At 39.9% G+C, this 22,627-nt stretch overlaps 2 protein-coding genes across 8 annotated transcripts in view; both read left to right on the plus strand.

The window, feature by feature from the left end:
- The window catches only part of crebrf (creb3 regulatory factor), an 87,924-nt gene extending 78,057 nt beyond the window's left edge, over positions 1–9,867 (plus strand). For all 3 annotated transcript variants that reach the window (XM_063053553.1, XM_063053552.1, XM_063053554.1), the window contains one exon: positions 3,473–9,867. In XM_063053553.1, coding sequence (XP_062909623.1) covers positions 3,473–3,588 — 116 coding nt within the window. In that variant the 3' untranslated portion in view covers positions 3,589–9,867. The remainder of the gene's footprint in view (positions 1–3,472) is intronic.
- A 6,948-nt stretch (positions 9,868–16,815) lies between these two features.
- The window catches only part of LOC134348937 (vesicle transport protein SEC20-like), a 28,044-nt gene continuing 22,232 nt past the window's right edge, over positions 16,816–22,627 (plus strand). Inside the window, exons 1-2 of one of the 5 annotated variants that reach the window (XM_063052744.1) lie at positions 16,829–16,919; positions 18,133–18,258. In XM_063052744.1, the coding sequence (XP_062908814.1) occupies positions 18,205–18,258 (54 nt within the window). In that variant the 5' untranslated portion in view covers positions 16,829–16,919; positions 18,133–18,204. The other 4 variants (XM_063052746.1, XM_063052743.1, XM_063052745.1 and 1 more) reach the window with 4 other exon arrangements.

Consider the following 22,627-nt stretch of genomic DNA (forward strand, 5'->3'; position numbering starts at 1 on the left):
CAAACTTTGTGCCATCTGCAAACTTGCCAACCCACCTTTCTACCCCTACATCCAGGTCGTTAATAAAAATCAGGAAAATTAGAGGTCCCTGAACCAATCCTTGTGGGGCACCACTAGTCACAACCCTCCAATCTGAATGTACTCCCTCCACCATGACCCTCTGCTTTCTGCAGGCAAGCCAATTCTGAATCCACCTGGCCAAACTCCCCTGGATCCCATGCCTTCTAACTTTCTGACTAAGCCTACCGTGTGGAACCTTGTCAAATGCCTTACTAAAATCCATGTAGATCCCATCCACTGCACTACCCTCATCTATATGCCTGTTCACCTCATCAAAGAGCGCTATCAGGCTTGTTAGACATGATCTGCCCTTCACAAAGCCATGCTGACTGTCCCTGCTCAGACCATGATTCTCTAAATGCCCATAGATCCTATCTCTAAGAATCTTTTCCAACAGCTTTCCCACCACAGATGTAAAGCTCACTGGTTTATAATTACCTGGACTATCCCTACTACCTTTTTTGAACAAGGAGTCAATATTCGCCTCCCTCCAATCCTCCGGTACCATTCCCGTGGACAAAGAGGACATAAAGATCCTAGCCAGAGGCTCAGCAATCTCTTCCCTCGCCTCAGCAATCTCTTCCCTCGCCTCGTGGAGCAGCCTGGGGAATATTCCGTCAGGCCCCGGGGACTTACCTATCCTAATGTATTTTAACAACTCCCAGCACCTCTCCCTTAATATCAATGTGCTCCAGAACATCAGCCTCAGTCATATTGTCCTCACCGTCAACAAGTTCCCTCTCATTGGTGAATACCGAAGAGAAGTATTCATTGAGGACCTCGCTCACTTCCACAGCCTCCAGGCACATCTTCCCACCTTTATCTCTAATCGGTCCTACCTTCACTCCTGTCATCCTTTTGTTCTTCACATAATTGAAGAATGCCTTGGGGTTTTCCTTTACCCTACACGCTAAGGCCTTCTCATGCCCCCTTCTTGCTCTCCTCAGCCCCTTCTTAAGCTCCATTCTTGCTATCCTATATTCCTCAATAGACCCATCTGATCCTTGCTTCCTAAACCTCATGTATGCTGCCTTCTTCCACCTGACTAGATTTTCCACCTCACTTGTTACCCATGGTTCCTTCACCCTACCATTCTTTATCTTCCTCACCGGGACAAATTTATCCCTAACATCCTGCAAGAGATCCCTAAGCCTCGACCACATGTCCATAGTACATTTCCCTGCAAAAACATCATCCCAATTCACACCCGCAAGTTCTAGCCTTATAGCCTCATAATTTACCCTTCCCCAATTAAAAATTTTCCTGTCCTCTCTGATTCTATCCTTTTCCATGATAATGCTGAAGGCCAGGGAGCGGTGGTCACTGTCCCCAGATGCACACCCACTGAGAGATCTGTGACCTGACCCGGGTCGTTACCTAATACTAGGTCTAGTATGGTATTCCCCCTAGTCGGCCTGTCAACATACTGTGACAGGAATCCGTCCTGGGCACACTTAACAAACTCTGTCCCGTCTAATCTATTGGAACTAATGAGGTGCCAATCAATATTAGGGCAGTTAAAGTCACCCACGATAACAACCCTGTTATTTTTGCACCTTTCCAAAATCTGCCTCCCGATCTGCGCCTCGGTATCTCTGCTGCTACCAGGGGGCCTATAGAATACTCCCAATAGAGTAACTGCTCCCTTTCTGTTCCTGACTTCCACCCATATTGACTCAAAAGAGGATCCTGCTACATTACCCGCCCTTTGACCAGTACCCCTGACCAGTAATGCCACCCCTCCTCCCCTTCCCCCCCGCTCCCCTATCCCTTTTAAAGCACTGAAATCCAGAAATATTGAGAATCCATTCCTGCCCTGGTACCAGCCAAGTCTCTGTAATGGCCACTACATCATAATTCCATGTATATATCCAAGCTCTCAGTTCATCACTTTTGTTCCTGATGCTTCTTACATTGAAGTACATGCACTTTAGCCCTTCTACCTTACTACCTTTACACTGTTTGTTCCGCTTCTCTTTCCTCAAAGCCTCGATATGTGTTAGATCTGGCTTTACTCCGTGGCACTATACTTTCAGTTCTCGCATGACCTTTATCCTCCTCCACCTCACTATCTGCTCTAACACTGTGGTTACCCTCCCACTGCAAATCTAATTTAAACCCCCCGGAGCAGCACTAGTAAACCTTCCTGCAAGGATGTTAGTCCCCCTCCAGTTCAGGTGCAACCCGTCCTGTCGGAACAGGTCCCACCTTCCCTGGAACAAGGCCCAATTGTCCAGCAATATGAAGCCCTCCCTCCTGCACCAACTCCTTAGCCACGTATTTAGCTGCATTATCTTCCTATTTCTAGCCTCACTAGCATGTGGCATGGGTAGTAATCCTGAGATTGCAACCCTGGAGGTCCTGTCCATGAACTTTGCACCTAACTCCCTAAACTCTCTTTGCAGGACCTCCTCCTCCTTCCTATCCACGTCATTGGTCCCTACATGGACCATGACATCTGGCTGCTCACCCTCCCTCTTGAGAATACTGAGAACTCGATCCGCGATACCGTGGACCCTGGCAGAAGGAGACAACAGACCATCCGGGATTCTCCATCTCTCCCACAGAACCTCTTATCTGTCCCCCTAACTATCGAATCCCCTATCACTACTGCTCTCCTCTTTTCCCTCCTTCCCTTCTGAGCTGAGGGTCCAGTCTCAGTGCCAGAGATGTGTCCACTGCAACTTGTCCCTGGTAGGTCGTCCCCACCAACAGTATCCAAAATGGTATATTTATTGTTGATGGGAATGGCCACAGGGGTGCTCTGCTCTTTCTGTCTATTCGCCTTCCCTCTCCTGACAGTCACCCAGCTACCTGTCTCCTGACTTTTAGGGGTGACTATCTCCCTGAAACTCCTGTTTATTTCTGCCTCTGCCTCCCGAATGATCCAAAGTTCATCCAGCTCCAGCTCCAGTTCCCTAACTCGGTTTGTCAGGAGCTGCAGCTGGATGCACCTTTTACAGGTGTAATCATCAGGGACAATTGTGCTCGCCCTGACTTCCCACACACTGCAAACGGAGCACTCGACTGCCCTAACCGCTGCCTCCATTACCTACTTCTAAGTTAATTAGATTAATTAAGGGAGCTTACCCGGCCTTATCTCACTGGGAGCAAGCTCGTCCTCAGCCTCTGCTCTCCGAAGCCTCTCGAACCAAAGCCTTCCTGCTCTGTCTCCCACTACTCCGTCGCCCGCTCTGTTAGGTTTAATTATAGTTGAGTCACTCTGTTAAATGTCTTAATAAAGAGAGTTTGAAGGGAGGAAATAATCTGATTAACTTGTTTCGACAACATAAGCACGCAGTGCTCTATCTACTGTAGCTGCTGAAATCATTTTTGACAAAGTTTATAAATATTTTCATTATTAATTAGCCAAATCTCATTTTTAATCACTTTTTGCCTTTTTTTTTGATAGGGACAAAGGTAGCTGGACAAACATCTGACTTTGTCAACCAAGTGTTGGAAAAGACAGGAGAAGGGGACCCCACAGGTGGTCTTGAAGGTCTTCGAGTCCCTACGTCAAAAGTATAATGTGCCATCTTCTGCGAAAATCAGCTTCCGCCTATAATTACATGTCTGCCATTTCTGTGATAAATGTTTGATTCATTATAAAAAGTGACAGTTTGTTAGTTATGTTAGGTCTGTTTTAAAACGAGAGAAGAAAACTCGTGTTGATACAGAGTTCTGGGAAAAAAGAATGCTATTATAGATAGGGTTATATGTGCTCAGGTACTAGAAGGTAAATTTTACTTACCTACTTTGATGTGTTCTAATATGTTGGTTGAAGCTTATGTTAAGTTTCATGAGAAACATTGATGCAGTGGTTGAATCGAGAAAACAACAAATTATTTGTAGTTCCTTTTAGCATTAACAGCTGTTGCTGATTATTTTTCCATTAACACCATTGCTATACTACTTGTAGATATTTCTGTATTAAGTATGTATGTGTTAAATAGTTCATAGAGTAAATTACATGGCCTTTTCAGACATTGCATAAGTATTTAAGTTTCAGAAAGGAGTAATATTCTTTGTGCCTTGTATTTAAAATGAAAGAAAAGATATAAGGTAATGGATGTATAGTGGGTAAATTTTATGGATTTAAAAAGTATTTGTTTATTTTCACTCTTTGGCTGTTTAAACCATTATGAATGTATATAGGGATATTTCAACGATATAGATATATGCCACAGAGTCTGTATTGTATAAAGATGGTTATTGAAACAAGGGTTTCGGTACTTTTCAGAAATATTTGCACACTATTTTGTACCAAAGACAAATGCAATTATTTGGCTTAATGCCAGTGAAGTAAAGTTTTGCACAGCTTACATTGATACAAAATTGAATGTAATCAGGGTGGGGTTAGGGTTTTACGAGAACTGTGAAATATGTTGTGTGGGTCCAAATATCCACAGAAAGAGGATGCAAGTACACTTTATAAGATTTTGATCCTATAAGCTTCTAGAAAATCAGATACTGAGAGTTTATGGGCTCATATCTTCCTGCAGATGTAGATACATAAGAATGTAGAAATAATTTATAAGTAGTTTTGCGTTAACATTTCAGTGTAATGTAATGGCTTGCAGTTGTTACATTAAAAGAAAAAAAAGCATGTATGTGATACACTCTTGCAACAAAGGCAAATAACCAAAATTTAATTTTATCTATTTGTAAAATTGTATAAATGTATATTGCCTATCTATACTAAAATCCTTTAGTTGCCACCTTTTGCATTTAATGTAGTAATGTGCATGTCAGATTTCTAAATGTTACTTGATAGGATGTAAAAAGTACTTCTAAAGCTATATATTTTTGTATTTTCAATTAGGTAACCAAAATAGATATTGTTTAAGGTAAAAATACGAATACTGTTGATCTTATTTGGTCATTGCTGTAGCTTTTCAGTTAGAATATTACAAAAAGTCCAATTTTGGTTTCAGCTTTTATTTTGTATAGGCATTAGTTGTAACTGGATTGAAAGGTTATGTCACTTTGGTAGATCATAGGTCCAAAAAGAGCCTTCACAGTTATTGACTTCATTAATTGTGAAGTGTTGATAGCTGAGAGCTATTATCAGATTTCAGTTTAGTGTTAACATTCATACTGTGTACTACAGAAGTGCAGTTGATTTTGATTCTCAGTGTATCTCTGTAAATAAAGGTAGCTTGTTCATTGATGATATTTTACTTCATGGATATTAGAATCGCACTTTGTCACCATTGCATTTGTATTCCTGCCATTTGCTGCTACTTCTGACCTATAAGAATGCTACATTGATACTTGATTTATACCTGTTAGTAAAATGTATAGTTATGCTTGGGCAACAAGATGAAAGCAAGCTGTGCAGCTTTACATTTTACCAGGGGACTCTGTGGCACCAAACAGTCTAGAAATGGGTGTAATTTGATGCCAGTAATATCTTGCTTCCTTTTTCATTAAATATTTTAATGTATGCTAATATATAAAAATAACCTTATAAAAGGAGAAATGTATAATGTTCTATTTGGAAATTTTGATATATTGAGCATGCTCAGTGTTCTTAGAATGATTGGTTTATCCTTGTTTTAAGTTTTGGAACAACAGATCTGTGAAACTATCTCCAGTTGGAATGCCCCCAGTAGAACTGAATAGCATTTTTAATATGTTTAAATTTATTTAGTTCTATTTTCAGACCTTATATATTTTCAATATTCATTTTTTCTCGCACAATTGCAATAGTTTTACATTGCAGAACTGAGCTTGACTCAGTCAACCAAAACCAGCAGTTTGGATAAATCAAAATGATAACTTCTATTCCTTTAATATTTTAGTACTGTACACTGGAAAATAAAGTCAGATTTTTTAAATATGTAGAAAGAGCTGTGTGTTCTAAATTTCACACAAAAAAGTAAAATGTTGGCAGCAAAGTCAGTTGAAAGATAAAGAAATTACTAGAAATTGTTAAGAAATAGAAGCAGGAGTAGGTTGTTCAGCCCTTTATGCCTGTTCTGCTCTTTTACCTCAGTGCCATATTCCTGCACTAACCCAAAATCCTGTGATGCCCTTAGTAACCAAAAATCTATTTATTTCTGACTTGAATATACACAGCCTCTGCCACCCTTTGAGGTAGAGAACTCCAAAGATTCATTATCCTCTGGATAAACGAGTTTTCTTTATTTCAATCTTAAATGGCTGACCTCTTTGCATCTGTGACCCCTGCTTCTAGACATTTCAGCCACGGGAAACAATTTCCTGATAAAACCTGAAGAAATTTCTGTGTTTCTGTGAGTTCACCTCTCATTCTTCTGAATATGAGAATATGGGCCCAGTCTATTGTAAGTATATACATATTTAAGGAGACCAGACTTGCACAATATTATAGGTGCATTTTCACCCAGGCCACACATAATTAGATTGAAGCATTTACCCTATACACAAGTTCTTCTATGATAAATGCTGACTACTCTTTGCCTTCCTAGTTTCATGCTGCATTTAAATATTAGCTTGCAGTTATTTGTGTACTAGGACACCTAAGTCCCTTTGAACACTATTTCTATAAATCTCTCTCAGAAGTATTCTGCCTTTCTATTTTCTCTACCAAAGCGAATAACTTTTTTTTACAGTTCTCATTCCATTTGCCGGACACTTTCCCATTTTAGCATGTGCATATCTTATTGAGAGCCTTTACAACCTACACTGCCACCACAGTTTGAATCATTGGCAAACTTGAACAAATGACACCCAGTCCTCATCCAGTTTTTCAATGTATATTGTAAAAAGGTGGGGCATCAGCACTGTTCCTTCCAACATCCCACTGGTCATAGCCTCCTAGCCTGAAAGTACCTTATTTATTCCTGCCCTATTTCTCTTAAAAACAATCCTCAAACCCAAGTAATTTAATTTTGTTTAATACCCTCCATATAGCATCTTGTCACAATCCTGAAAGTCCAACTAGATCATATCACTGCTTTCCCTTACCCAATACATTACAGCTTTACAAAAAGTCAACAGATTTGTCAAATATGATTTCCCTTTACACCTTCACAAAATGGGTCCTCAAATGCAAACTATTGCCTTGGATAACTTTTTGACTGTGTTTATAGCACAGTGTTGGAAATTTCCTGTGATAGTTGATACTGAATAAGATTAAAGGTAATAACTGCCAGTATGACTCCACTGGTAAACAGTGTTTCTTCATTAAATTAGTTGGGTAGTTAGATTATCTGCACCTTGAAGATGTATTCCCTGTTTGATTACGTCGTGCTACAAGTTAATGCTTTTCAAAATGTCACAATGAATGGTACATTTTATTACCAATGATAATATTACTTCGCCATATTTAGATTTTACTGAATTTCCTATCTCTATTATAAATTTGAAGTTGATAAGACCCATAGAATGCAACATTCTTAGAATGAGTTTTTTGAATGTACAGAGATTTTATTTGCACAATGTTAAGTGATTAATTGGATCATTCCTCTGAATCAGTTACATTTCTGGTTTTCCTTCTGAAAGAACATATCTTTTTAAAGGCATTCTCACCCAATTGATTTTATTAAAATATTCTAACAACTTATATAGTCATTTTAAGAAAATCTCTTCCCAAATGTAAACATTTTGCCAGATGTACAGGTTTGTTAAATATTACTGACATGGTTGTGGCAACTTTCTATATACCATTTAAATTGAAGCTGTTCCATGAATTCACCAAACAACTATACTCTTGCTCAAAGTTGACAGGTCTGTTGTTTCCAATATAAAATTACCTACTTTAAGAGAAAAATGTGTTTGATACACAATATATATTTAATAGTGGCACAATAGATTATACGTAAGTTTTAAATCCTGAACATCTATGCAGTTGTCTTCCATCCATGTGTTAAGTGAAATAAGTGTTCACTTTGCAAGGCATTTTAAACTTCTGTCAGCTTTTTAAAAATTCTATTATTCACCTTGAGTAAAGAAAATTAAAATGAACTGCTGGCTGATTTACTACTGTCATTTTCTTTTGTTTCATTCCTACCCTTTCCATTTCTGTAGCACCATTATCTGGTGTCATATTGAAAGTGGATAAAGGATGTGGAAAGTGGCATTATTGTTAATAAGTTAGAATTATTTATAATGCCATTACTTATACCAAATTTATACTGAAGCATAATTTTATTCATTGTACATTCGGACATCCATGGGACCCTATGTTTAAGAATAAATATGTGTAAAGTTATGTAGATCTTTATTGCTATTATGTACTGAAGAAAGATGGCAACAAATTATTTGTAAAGTGCTTATTGCCTTTTTAAGAGAATAATTTCAGGGGGATATTTGAATTTGATTGTTACTGCTGTTGTATCCTGCCACAACAAAATCTGTCTATATTGCACTTGGAATTTACATCGATTTAAATAAGTGAAATGTACAGTATAATATGTACATAAGTATTTTTTGCATTTGAGAGACTCTGTTTAATTAGGCCTGTTTGGTACCAGCATTGTGTGTAAGAAAGTTATGACACCAGTCACTTCACTAAGTATCTATTTCATATCCTAATGAAATTAAAGCACTTTTATTACATTCATAATATTTTAGTGGAAGAGAGACTAACCTAGGCCAACAGTTTTGAAGATACAGTATTATTCAAAGTACTGTACATATTGAAGATATAGTACTAAATACTTTGTGACATTGGAACACTAATATTTCCTCCAAAAAATTATTTAAGTAATGTCATATCCTTATTCAATTTAGAAGTTAATCATTTTTATATTATTTTGCTAATTACGTTTTTTAAATTTTCATGAGAAACAGTCCAAAATCACTTCTGCTTTTTCATTCCAGTTAACATTTTTCTTATTGTTTGCTTAGAACAATACCAAAGCTAGATTTCTCCATCCTCTTCATGCATATTAATTCTGTTACTATTATAATATATGCCCTTGTTCCTGTCAAGCAATCCAGAGTTCCCTTCAGTTCATTGTTCAACTGAGCATTAACCATGAAAGCACAATATAGAGATATCTCAAGTGACGTGGTCAAGACTTCCAATTATATCAGTTTTTAATTTGAATAATCTTTGTAACTGATCACTATTTTAAAATAATTATTCAAGGCCACAATTAGTCACATGGAAATGTTAATACAACAGAAAAATTCTTTAATAAATTGGTTATGATAGTGTGTAAATTGTGTAGCTTGAGTGGGACTGATGCTGGTACACAGCAGAGCCTTGTATTACAATTAATTTTGTACTCATTAAAACCGTGGTTAACGGTCATGTGTTTATAGGTGTACTGTGCCATGAAATGGTAGAACAAGGATTTAAGTTTATTTTCTCCATATACTAATGGCCAGTCTTGTACAAGTGGATAATGACACCAGTCAGAAGTCAGGGACTTTACCCACAAGAGGGAAAATTGGAGGACAACTCACTGTGAGTTTTGATTATTTAGCTAGCTCAAGAATTACATAGGCAGACTCCTAAAAATGGGCAAATTGTTAGCATTTTTTGACTAGGAGACATAAAAGGGAGTTTTTTTTTAAGTTGGCAACTAGTTACCAATGATACTATATATGTTTGCCTGTCAGTTTGGAGGCATTTTGTTTAAACCTCTGTGTAGGTTTGTTAGTGTAGGGATTTTAATTCTTATACAGTTGCTGACTGTACAGAAAATGGTGGAACATATTTTAATGAACAAGGTTGTGTTGTGTTTCGGTGATTGTACCCCATTAACAATTTTCTTAATTGCTTTGTATCAGCCAGGTGTTGGTACTATAGCTACTTGTAATCACAGTCTGAATTTCATATTGTTTTGCAGAGATTATAATAAAGCGACTAAACCTGGGAATGTTTACTGACTTTTTTTTAAAGAACAAAATATGATTAACGGTTGATGCATGGATTGGGTTGTAATAAGCTATTTTCTTTGCATTTTTTATTAAGTGACAATTTTTGATCTGATTGGCTCTTTATTTCAAGATTTATTGTATAAAACCATTAAGAACAACTTGTAATTTAATCAAAACTTCCATGATCGTTTTAAAGAAATGTTTAGTAGTAAAAATGAAATCAAAGGATAATAAGACCATAAGATATAGGAGCAGAATTAGGCCATTTGGCCCATCGAGTCTGCTTCACCATTTCATCATGGCTGATCCATTGCATTCTTCCTGTATCCCTTCATGCCTTGACAATCAAGAACCTATCAACCTCTGTCTTAAATATTCATACAGACTTGGCCTCCACAGCTGCTGTGACAAAGAATTCCACAGATTCACCACTCTCTGGCTAAAGAAATTCCTTCTCATCTCTGTTCTAAAAGGACGCCTCTCTATTCTGAGGCTGTGACCCTTGGTCCGAAACACCCCCACCATAGGAAACATCCTCTCCATATCCACTCTATCAAGGCCATTCAACATTCAATAGGTTTCAGTTAGGTCACCCCTCTTCTGAATTCTAGTGAATACAGGCCCAGAGCCAGCCATCAAACACTCTTCATACATCAGGCTGTTCAATCCTGGCATAATTTTTGCAAACCTCCTTTGAAGCCTTTCCAGTGTCAGCACATCCTTTCTTAGATAAGGGGTCCAAAACTGCTCACAATACTCCAAGTGAGGCCTCACCAGTGCTTTATAAAGCCTCAACATTATATCCTTGTTTTCATATTCTAGCCTTCTTGAAATAAATGCTAATATCGCATTTGCCTTCTCACCACAGACTCAATCAGCAAATTAACCTTGAGGGAATTCTGCACAGACACTCCGAAGTTCCTCTGCACCTCAGATTTTTGAATTTTCTCTCCATTTAGAAAATGTGCTACCCTTTTATTTCTTCTACAAAAGTGCATGACCATACACTTCCTGACACTGTATTCCCTTTGCCACTTTGCCCATTCTCCTAATCTAAGTCCCTTGGTAGCCTCTAATTCTTCTAAACTACCTGCTCCTCTACCTATCTTTGTAATGTTTGCAAATTTTGCAACATAGCCTTTAATTCCATCATCCAAGTTGTTGACGTATAATGTAAAAGGAAGCGGTCCCTACACAGACCCTTGTGAAACACCACTAGTTATGACAGCCATCTAGAAAATAATGCTTTATTTGAACTCTTTGCTGCCTGCCAATCAGCCACTGCTTTATCTATGCTCATATCTTTCCTGTGATACCATGGGCTCTTAAGTTGATAAGTAGCCTCATGTGTGGCACTTCAAAGAGCTGAAAATTCAAGTACACAACATCAACCATTTCTCCTTTGTATTTTCTTAAAATAATTCAAATAGATCTGTCAGGCAAGATTTTCCCTTGAAACCATGCTGACAATGGCCTATTTTATCATAGGCCTCCAAGTACCCCAAAACCACATCCTTAACAATCGATTCCAACATCTTCCCAACCACTGAGATCAGACTAACTGCCTATAATTTCCTTTCTTCTGCTTCTCTCCCTTCTTTAAGAGTGGAGTGACATTTGTAATTTTCCAGTCTTCTGGAACCATTCCAGAATCTAGTGGTTTTTGAAAGTTTGTCACTAATGCCTCTACAATCTCTTCAGCCACCTCTTTCAGAATCCTGGGGTGTACACTGTCTGATCCACGTGATTTATCTACCTTCAGACCTTTCAGTTTCCCAAAAACTTTCTCCCTAGTAATGGCAACTTCACACACTTATAACCCCTGACACGCTGGAACTCCCACCAATACCGCTAGTGTCCTCCACAGTGAAGACTGATGTAAAATACTTATTCAATTCATCCGCCATTTCCTTGTCCCCCGTTACTACCTCACCAGCATCATTTTCCAGCGGTCCGCTATCCATCTCATCTCTCTCTTCACTTTATGTATCTGAAGAAACTTTTGGTATCATCTTTAATATTCAATCTTTAACTTCCTTAGTTGCCTTCTGTTGGTTTTTAAAAGCTTTCCAATTCTCTAACTTCCCACTATTCTTTTGCTCTATTATTTGCCTTCTCTTTTGCTTTTATGTCAGCTTTTGTTAAACATGGTTGTGTCATCTTGCCTTTAGAATACTTCTTTCTCTTCGGGATGTGTGCCTTCCAAAACGCTTCCAGTCTCTCTTCATTACTGAAAAGCTCCAACCCAGGGAACATCCAGATGAATCACCTCTGCATGTTCTCTGCTACTATCACATATTTCCTATAATATTATCATTTGAGTTAATTGATAGATTTCCTCCAGTTATAATGGGTGACTTCAATCTACATGTAGACTGGGTGAACCAAATTGGTAAAGGTGCTGAGGAAGAGGATTTCTTGGAATGTATGCGGGATGGTTTTTTGAACCAACATGTCGAGGAACCGACTAGAGAGCAGGCTATTCTGGACTGGGTTTTGAGCAATGAGGAAGGGTTAATTAGCGATCTTGTCGTGAGAGGCCCCTTGGGTAAGAGTGACCATAATATGGTGGAATTCTTCATTAACATGGAGAGTGACGTAGTTAATTCAGAAACAAAGGTTCTGAACTTAAAGAGGGGTAACTTTGAAGGTATGAGACATGAATTAGCTAAGATAGACTGGCAAATGACACTTCAAGGATTGACGGTGGATATGCAATGGCAGGCATTTAAAGGTTGCATGGATGAACTACAACAATTGTTCATCCCAGTTTGGCAAAAGAATAAATCAAGGAAGGTAGTGCACCCGTGGCTGACAAGAGAAATTAGGGATAGTATCAATTCCAAAGAAGTAGCATACAAATTAGCCAGAGAAAGTGGCTCACCTGAGGACTGGGAGAAATTCAGAGTTCAGCAGAGGAGGACAAAGGGCTTAATTAGGAAGGGGAAAAAAGATTATGAGAGAAAACTGGCAGAGAACATAAAAACGGACTGTAAAAGCTTTTATAGATATGTAAAAAGGAAAAGACTGATAAAGACAAATGTAGGTCCCCTGCAAACAGAAACAGGTGAATTGATTATGGGGAGCAAGGACATGGCAGACCAATTGAATAATTACTTTGGTTCTGTCTTCACTAAGGAGGACATAAATAATCTTCCAGAAATAGTAAGGGACAGAGGGTCCAGTGAGATGGAGGAACTGAGCGAAATACATGTTAGTAGGGAAGTGGTGTTAGGTAAATTGAAGGGATTGAAGGCAGATAAATCCCCAGGGCCAGATGGTCTGCATCCCAGAGTGCTTAAGGAAGTGGCCCAAGAAATAGTGGATGCATTAGTGATAATTTTTCAAAACTCGTTAGATTCTGGACTAGTTCCTGAGGATTGGAGGGTGGCTAATGTAACCCCACTTTTTAAAAAAGGAGGGAGAGAGAAACCGGGGAATTATAGGCCGGTTAGCCTAACGTCGGTGGTGGGGAAACTGCTGGAGTCAGTTATCAAGGATGTGATAACAGCACATTTGGAAAGCGGTGAAATGATCGGACAAAGTCAGCATGGATTTGTGGAAGGAAAATCATGTCTGACGAATCTCATAGAATTTTTTGAGGATGTAACTAGTAGAGTGGATAGGGGAGAACCAGTGGATGTGGTATATTTGGATTTTCAAAAGGCTTTTGACAAGGTCCCACACAGGAGATTAGTGTGCAAACTTAAAGCACATGGTATTGGGGGTAAGGTATTGGTGTGGGTGGAGAATTGGTTAGCAGACAGGAAGCAAAGAGTGGGAATAAACGGGACCTTTTCAGAATGGCAGGCGGTGACTAGTGGGGTACCGCAAGGCTCAGTGCTGGGACCCCAGTTGTTTACAATATATATTAATGACATGGATGAGGGAATTAAATGCAGCATCTCCAAGTTTGCGGATGACACGAAGCTGGGTGGCAGTGTTAGCAGTGAGGAGGATGCTAAGAGGATGCAGGGTGACTTGGATAGGTTGGGTGAGTGGGCAAACTCATGGCAGATGCAATTTAATGTGGATAAATGTGAAGTTATCCACTTTGGTGGCAAAAATAGGAAAACAGATTATTATCTGAATGGTGGCCGATTAGGAAAAGGGGAGGTGCAACGAGACCTGGGTGTCATTATACACCAGTCATTGAAAGTGGGCATGCAGGTACAGCAGGCGGTGAAAAAGGCGAACGGTATGCTGGCATTTATAGCGAGAGGATTCGAGTACAGGAGCAGGGAGGTACTACTGCAGTTGTACAAGGCCTTGGTGAGACCACACCTGGAGTATTGTGTGCAGTTTTGGTCCCCTAATCTGAGGAAAGACATCCTTGCCATAGAGGGAGTACAAAGAAGGTTCACCAGATTGATTCCTGGGATGGCAGGTCTTTCATATGAAGAAAGACTGGATGAACTGGGCTTGTACTCGTTGGAATTTAGAAGATTGAGGGGGGATCTGATTGAAACGTATAAGATCCTAAAGGGATTGGACAGGCTAGATGCGGGAAGATTGTTCCCGATGTTGGGGAGGTCTAGAACGAGGGGTCACAGTTTGAGGATAGAGGGGAAGCCTTTTAGGACCGAGGTTAGGAAAAACTTCTTCACACAGAGAGTGGTGAATCTGTGGAATTCTCTGCCACAGCAAACTGTTGAGGCCAGTTCATTAGCTATGTTTAAAAGGAAGTTAGATATGGCCCTTGTGGCTACAGGGGTCACGGGGTATGGAGGGAAGGCTGGGTTCTGAGTTGGATGATCAGCCATGATCATAATAAATGGCGGTGCAGGCTCGAAGGGCCGAATGGCCTACTCCTGCACCTATTTTCTATGTTTCTATGTTTCTATGATCTAATTGCAAATTTTTGGTGTTTTTTTTCTTGCTGGCGGTTTTGATGTTCATCTTTAGAAACTTTTTGTATGAGGCATGGCTCATACCTAATGGGGGGTTCTCCCCCCTCCACTTTTTCTGCTTAGTAGTGTTTTTTTATTATCACCAAAATTTTTCAATCTTTAAAATAATGTTTTTTTTTCCTTGAGACATTGTAAGTGTTGCTTACTTCGATGTACTCATGTTATTTTTGTACAATAATAACAAAAAGATTTGAAAAGAAAAAAAATAGGTGACCAGAAGTGCACGCAGTTCTTCACCTGAGGTCTGACTAAGGTTTCATAAAGTTGGAGAATAATCTTCCTACTCTTGTATTCATTGCCCTAACTAATGAAAGATTTTTTTCCCCTGGAAGCAGTCTTTTAAATATTTTTAAGACAGAGTTGAATAGATTATGATAAGCAAGAAGGTGAAAGGTTCCTGCAGGTAGACAGACATGCTTAAATTGAGGTTACAAACAAATCAGCCATGATCTTGTTGAAAGGTGGAGAAAACTCCAGGGTTTGGATGGCAAACTTGTGCTCCTAATTCACTGCTCCTGACTATTTTGTGCCTCTGCATTTTTCCAATAATTTGCCCACAATTAATGTTAAGCTATCTGCTCCTAAGAAGGGAAAAATAGATAAGATTATTATTTAAACAACTATTTTACCCAAGATACCTTTTAGTCCTCTGGCATCACACTTGTAATAATAAAGGATTGGAAGATGCTGGCCAGAGCCTCTGTCATTTGCTCTCTCATTTATCTTCAGAGTTTAGGATATGTTTTACCCTGGTCTAGTGATTGTTTTTGTTGATCCTCTCTGTGCCTTGTGCATCGGGTAGCAACCTTGTATTTGTCTATTTTTATGAGGCTGAGTTGCTAGCTGAATGCTGAACCTGGCGTGGATGGATTTGAACCCACCTCAAAGTTTGGTGCGCATGCCACTAGACCACTGGCCAGCAATGTCTAGTGATTCCTCACATTTTAAATAGGTTTGTATTCTGAAACTCAATATTTCCCTTTAACTTTCATATCTAATATTTTATATATTTCCTGCTCCGCTACTAAATACACATTTTCTCCCCTCATGGAAATGGATGCTAAGTACATACTTTGAAATCCAGAGATCTAACCTTGTCTTCTCCCCTCATAGTCACATATACTGATGGGTTTTGCTAAGAGGCCTGTTTAAGATCTCTTACACTTAGATTATTATATTTTTAAATTGTATCATTAATAATTAAATCCTCTGTTTGGAATTTTGGCCTTTATTTGGATATTGTAATTAAAGAGAATAATTGTTTACTAGCATATTGATTTAAGATGCCCGCTGAGGATGTTCTACGAGTCAGTGGTGGCCAGTGCGATCATGTTTGCCGTTGTGTGCTGGGGCAGCAGGCTGAGGGTAGCAGACACCAACAGAATCAACAAACTCATTCGTAAGGCCAGTGATGTTGTGGGGATGGAACTGGACTCTCTTGGCGGTGGTGTCTGAAAAGAGGATGCTGTCCAAGTTGCATGCCATCTTGGACAATGTCTCCCTTCCACTACATAATGTACTGGTTGGGCACAGGAGTATATTCAGCCAGAGACTTATTCCACTGAGATGCAACACAGAGCGTCATAGGAAGTCATTCCTGCCTGTGGCCATCAAACTTTACAACTCCTCCCTTGGAGGGTCAGACACCCTGAGCCAATAGGCTGGTCCTGGACTTATTTCCTGGCATAATTTACATATTACTATTTAACTATTTATGGTTTTATTTCTATTTAATTATTTATGGTGCAACTGTAACGAAAACCAATTTCCCCCGGGATCAATAAAGTATGACTATAACTAATTGACACTTATATGTAATATAGCAAAGTTCAGATGTTAAATGAAGGTATCCAATTTAAAGAAAACATAATTAAAATCAGAGTCCACAGTACTGGAATCAAGGTACAGAAACTGAGAACAAACATGTAATATTTTGATGAAAACAGGGCCATATGCAGAGTTTGAAATGCACTGTTAATCCATTTCGGATAAAGCGCTCTTCAGTACATCGTCAAACCGCCAGGCGGCCGCCGTAGTTCCTGGGTAAAAATGGCCACGGCTCAAGATGTTCACGTCAAGATCTGTGCGCAGGAAATTATTAAATATGATCTGCAGATTAAAGCACTGGTGCAGGTGAAGATGTAGCTCATTTCATTTGATGCTCTCCGCTCGTTAAATAGTCAAATCAAGATCGGACGACCAACAAAGCACACCGAAGGGGAGAGTGAGTGACGGGTGTGTGCAGATTTGAGTCCTAATGTGTGGCTGGGGATGAGGCTCTGTATGGCGTTTACTGGTAGTGAGTGTGCTTACACACAGTGCACACTGGTGCAACACACAAAATGTGGAGGAACAGCAGGTCAGGCAGCATCTATGGAAATGAATAAACAATCGACGTTCGAGCTGAGATTGGTGTGTGAAAGTATGTGCACACAGGTGGTGAGTGAGTGAGTGTGTGCTTATGTGCACATAGGACACACTGGTACATGGATGCAGACAGCGCATGCAGAGGGGTGGTAGTGGGGTGTGGGGAAGAGAACAGGTATTCTGTATACCTGCAAAGAGAAAGTGTTCAGGTGGGAGGGGGAGCACAGTCAGTGCATGTGTGGCGCTATGGTAGTATAGCGGTTAGTGTGAAGTTATTACAGCTCAGAGTTTAATTCTGGCACAGTTCTGTAAGAAGTCTGTATTTTCTCCCTGTGGAGTGCTTAGGTTTTCCTCAGGTGTGCCGGTTTGTTCCCACAGTACAAAAGCATACTGTTTAGGTTAATTGGTCGTTGTAAATTGTCCCGTGATTAGGTTAGGGATATTTGGGTTTGTGGGGCTGCTGGGTCAGCGTGCTTTGAAGGGCCGGAAGGGCCTACTCTGCGTTGTATTGCTAAATAAATAAACATATATGGAAGGAGCATCTTTGTTCCTTTGTAGATAATGTCAGCAGCTAGGGCGATAAGATATAATGCTGGTGAGACTCAGCACGTCAAGCAGTATCTGTGGTGGGAAATGGACAGTCAGTGTTTCAGTTCGAGGCCCTTTGTGTGGGCAGAAGGATAGAGTGATATAGTCAATATAAAAAAGATCCGCACAAGAGACTTCAAATACTGGCATCATGAGCAACACGGGTTACTGGAGGAACTCACTGGATTATGCAGCATCTATGAAGGAAAATGGATAGTTGATATTTTAGAATATCTTTCGTCTGAACTGTAATGTCAGCTGTTCATTTCTCTTCATTAGTTGCTGTCTGACTCGCTGATTTTCTCCTGCAGTCTGTATGCTGCTAAAAAGTGGAAAGCTCCGTTCCTTCCCTTCGCTTTTTATACTTGTTATCTCCCATCTCCTCTTTCAGTCCAGATGAAGCGGTCTTGACTCTAAGTGACGAATGTCTGACCGATAGAGGAAGCCACACTGGATACAGTAGATGACCCCAACAGCCTCGCAGATAACGTGCTGCCTCACTTGGAAGGACCCTTTGGTCAGTGAGACCTGCTGCAGATTGGTGGGCTGCTTTGTTGACCACCTTTGCTCCATGTGCCGCAACAGGCAGGATTTCCCGGAGGCCATCTATTTCAATTCCACTTCTCCGACATGGCTTCCTCTAATGCACGACGAAACTACTCTCAGGTTGGAGGAGCTCTACCTCATTCTTTCTAGGTAGCCTCCAACTCTACAGCATGAACACTGATTTCTCTAACACTTGATAATATTCCCCCCTCTCCCTTTTTTCCATTCCCTTACCCCTTCCTTCTCCTCACCTGCCCATTACCTCCTGGTGTCCTTCCTCCTCCCCTTTCTCCCCTGATCCACTCTCCTTTCCTATTGGATTCCTCCTTTTTCAGTCCTTTATCTATTCCACCTATCATCTCCCAGCTTCTCATCTTATTCCCCTCACTCCACCCACCCACCCCCTCACCTGCCAGCTTGTGCTCCTACCTCTCTCCCCACCTTCCTATTTTTACTTCCTCTCTTCCTTTCCGGTCCTGATGAAGGGTCTCCGTCTGAAACGTTGACTGTTTATTCCCCTCCTTAGATGCTGCCTGACCTGCTGAGCTCCTCCAGCATTTTATGTGTGTTGCTTTGGATTTCCCACATCTGCAGAATAGGTTCAGAAAGGGGAGATCATGTTTTACTAATATGCTGGAGATCTATGAAATGGCAACTAAAATTTATGATAACAATAGAGCGGTTGATATTACTTACTTGGACTTTCAGAAGGCTTTTGACAAGGTGCCCCACAAAAGTTTAATATCAAATTACAGGAGCCAAGGATTCAGGATAAGGTGTGCAGAATTGGTTCAAAAACAGAAAATGAGTTATGGTGAGAGGATTATTTTTACACCTAGAAGATGTTAAAAGTGGGGTTCCACAGGGATCGGTTTTGGGGCCGCTGCTCTTTTTAATTTACATTAATAATTTGGATAAGCACATAACAAATAAACTAGTAAAGTTTGCTGATGACATAAAATTAGGGGGATGGGCTGATAGCATTAAGGCAGCAGAATCAAAACAGATCTAAACAAAATACAGATGTGGGCAGATAAATGGCAGATGAAATTGAATGTAAATGTAATGATTTACCTATAGGAAGTGGAAAATATTTGATATAAGTATACAGTGGGGGGTCTTCAGTTAGCAAGTGTGCTGTATGAGAAGGATTTGGGCGTCCTGGTAGACTCACCACTATCAACATCTAGACAATGCACAGAAGCGATTAGGAAGGCTAATAGTATGTTGAGCTGTATAATGCTCTCAATGGAGTTCAAGACTAGAGACATTCTCCTTAAGCTGTATAATGCGCTTGTGAGGCCTCACCTTGAATACTGTGTACAGTTTCGGTCTCCATATTGTGTGAAGGATGTGAAGGCACTGGAGAGAGTTCAGAGAAGGACGACAAAACTCATTCCAGGTCTGCAGGGTATGGGCTATGAAAGAAGATTGAAAGAATTAGATCTTTTTAGCCTCAGTGGATGTAGAATGAGAGGAGATATGATAATCATTAAGGTTATAAGTAAAGTGGATGCCAGCTGCCTCTTCAAAATTAATCCATCATCGAAGACACAGGGCCAGAGGTGGAGGCTGGTTAAAGGGAGATTTCAGACTTGCATCAGGAAGCATTTCTTTACACAGCGAGTTGTGGACAAATGGAACAAACTCCCTAGTTATGTAGTGGAGAGGAACCCCTTAGAGACTTCCAAATCTAAACACGACAGTTATTTCAACACACTATGTGAATAGGAATTCGACAAGCTTTGCTGGGCTGAATGGCTTGTTCTTGTCAAAAGCTTTCTAATGTTCTTGTGTTTAATTTTTTGGCTCCACTTTGTGTATAGACTTACTGTGCAGTATTGAGACAATTGAAATACTGAAGCATTGAGACATTTTGGGTTTACATCAAGAGGGCTAGAATATAAAAAAATCAAGGTAGCATACTTTTGTCAGAATTGTATCAAAACTCACATTCTGAAGAGGCATATAAATCTTCTGATGATGGATGATCAAACTGAGAAATGTGAGATCATATGGAGGACCTGAGCTGGTGGAAGCTATTTCTTATGGACAGAGATTCAGAAAGAAATGTGCACTCCTTAATTTTTGAGGTCCATCATTTGGTAGTGAAATCAGGAAACACTTTCCTCCCTCCCCAGGAAAAAAAGGCAAATCTGGATTCCTCACTGAATAACAGTGGCTACTTGATCATTTGGAATCGTCGAAATGGAATTTGACAGGATTTTATTTTGGGTAAGAGTATGAAGGATTAGGAATCACTGAAGCCCTCAGCTTCATTCTTGTTGAAAGGATTACAGAGGTTGAATGGTTTATTCATAATACAGTGGGTTCTGGGTAATTGGGACACATCATGGCCAGTACATTTTGCCCCATTTAGTCAAAGTTTCTGGAAATGATTAAAAAGCTATTAAAAGGACAAACTGAGTAACAAATTCTGTATTTAAATTAAATACAGAATAAATTAGAGTTCAACGCTCAAAGTAAAATTTATTATCAGAGTACATATAGAGTATGTCACCACTTACAACCCTCAGATTTTTTTTCCTGCAGGCATACTCAGCAAGTCTATAGAACAGTAACTGTAAACTGGACTAATGAACAACAAACTCTGCAAATGCAAATATAAATAAATAGCAATAAGTAACAAAAGCATGAAATAACAAGATAAGGAGTCCTTAAAGTGAGATCATTAGTTGTGGGAACACCAGAAATAGAATGGGTGTGGTTATCCTCTTTGATGGTCGAGGGCTGGTAACTGTTCTTGAACCTGGTGGTGTGAGTCCTGAGGCAGCAGTGACAAAAGGGCATGGCCTGGCTGGTGAGGATCTTTGATGATGGGTGCTGCTTTTTTATGACAACGTTTCATGTAGATGTGCTCAATGGTTGGGAGGGTTTTACCCGTGATGTACTGGGCCGAATCCACTACCTTTTGTCGGACTTTCCGCTTAAAGGCATTGGTGTTCCCATACCGGGTCATAATGCAGCCAGTTAATACACTTTCCACCATACATCTATGGAAGTTTGTCAAGGTTTCTGATGTCATGCTGAATCACTGTAGCCTTCTAAGGAAGTAGAGGCACTGTCGTGCTTTCTTTGCAATTACATTTATGTGATGGGTCCAGGACAGATCCTCTAAGATAGTGACACCCAGGACTTTAAAGTTGCTGACTCTCCGATGAGTACTGGCTCATTGACCTCTGGTTTCCTTCTCCTGAATTGTATGATCAGTTCCTTGGTCTTGCTGACAGTGAGAGGTTGTTGCTATGACACCACTCAGCCAAGTTTTCAATCTCCCTCCTGTATGCTGATTCATCACCACCTTTGATACGGCCCACAACATGGTGTCATCAATGAACTTGTATATGGTGTTGGAGCTGTGCTTAGCCACACAGTCATAGGTGTAAAGTGAGTAGAACGGGGCTAAGCACACAGCCCTGTGGTGCACCTGTGCTAATGCAAATTGTGGAGGAATTATTTTTGCCAATCCAGCTGAGTGGAGTCTGCAAGAGAAGAAACCCAGGATCCAATTGCATAAGGGGGTACAAGCCCAGGTCTTGGAGTTTACTGATTAGTTTTGACGTGATTAAGGTATTAAAAGATGGTTTTGAACACTACCAATAGTACAACAGTACCATAAAACTGTGCATCAGTTCCTAATGGTTATCGACAGAGGAATTCATCCAGTGTATGCAAAGAATAAAATCAGCGCAGACACCTAGTGCAGAAAATGGACTGCCATCATATTATGCTATAGACAATTGCATCCTCCAAATTTTCATTTTCAGTGTAACATTCAAGATGATTGTCGATACCTTCAAATTTTTTTGTAGTTCTTAACTTGCTGAAGTAGTGGAATTGTTTCATTTTCACTCCCAGCTGTTTCTGCCATGCTTGAAACTGCACAGAGCAAAACAGTTCAGAATTCTCTTGCTGCTTATTTCTTGGCAATATCAATCACAAAATTCACTTTTTTGAACACATTGATGGTGTTTAAAAACTTTTCTCTCTAAGCAAGGTGTAGTGTCTTAATGGGCACACATTTGCACACAACTGATGCTAGTTAGAACCTGTTTGGTAAATCTCCTGCCCCAATTAAGTGGCATATTGTCCTAAATAAATGAAGGGAATCCTGACAATTTATTTCGTTTTTGTTCTTAAGAGTTGTCCCAAATAAGTGGCTGCCACAATTAAACAATGGCCTAACTGGAATTCACTGTATTTATTTTTCATTTGTACGTAGCATAAGAATGAGTGGGGTAAAATAGCCAGTACCATATTCTTAACAGCACAGATGATCACTCAGTCCTGTCCTGCCAACAGCTGTTAAATGTTGTCAG

This window comes from Mobula hypostoma, chromosome 7, assembly GCF_963921235.1.
Source record: "Mobula hypostoma chromosome 7, sMobHyp1.1, whole genome shotgun sequence".
Lineage (NCBI taxonomy): Eukaryota > Metazoa > Chordata > Chondrichthyes > Myliobatiformes > Myliobatidae > Mobula > Mobula hypostoma.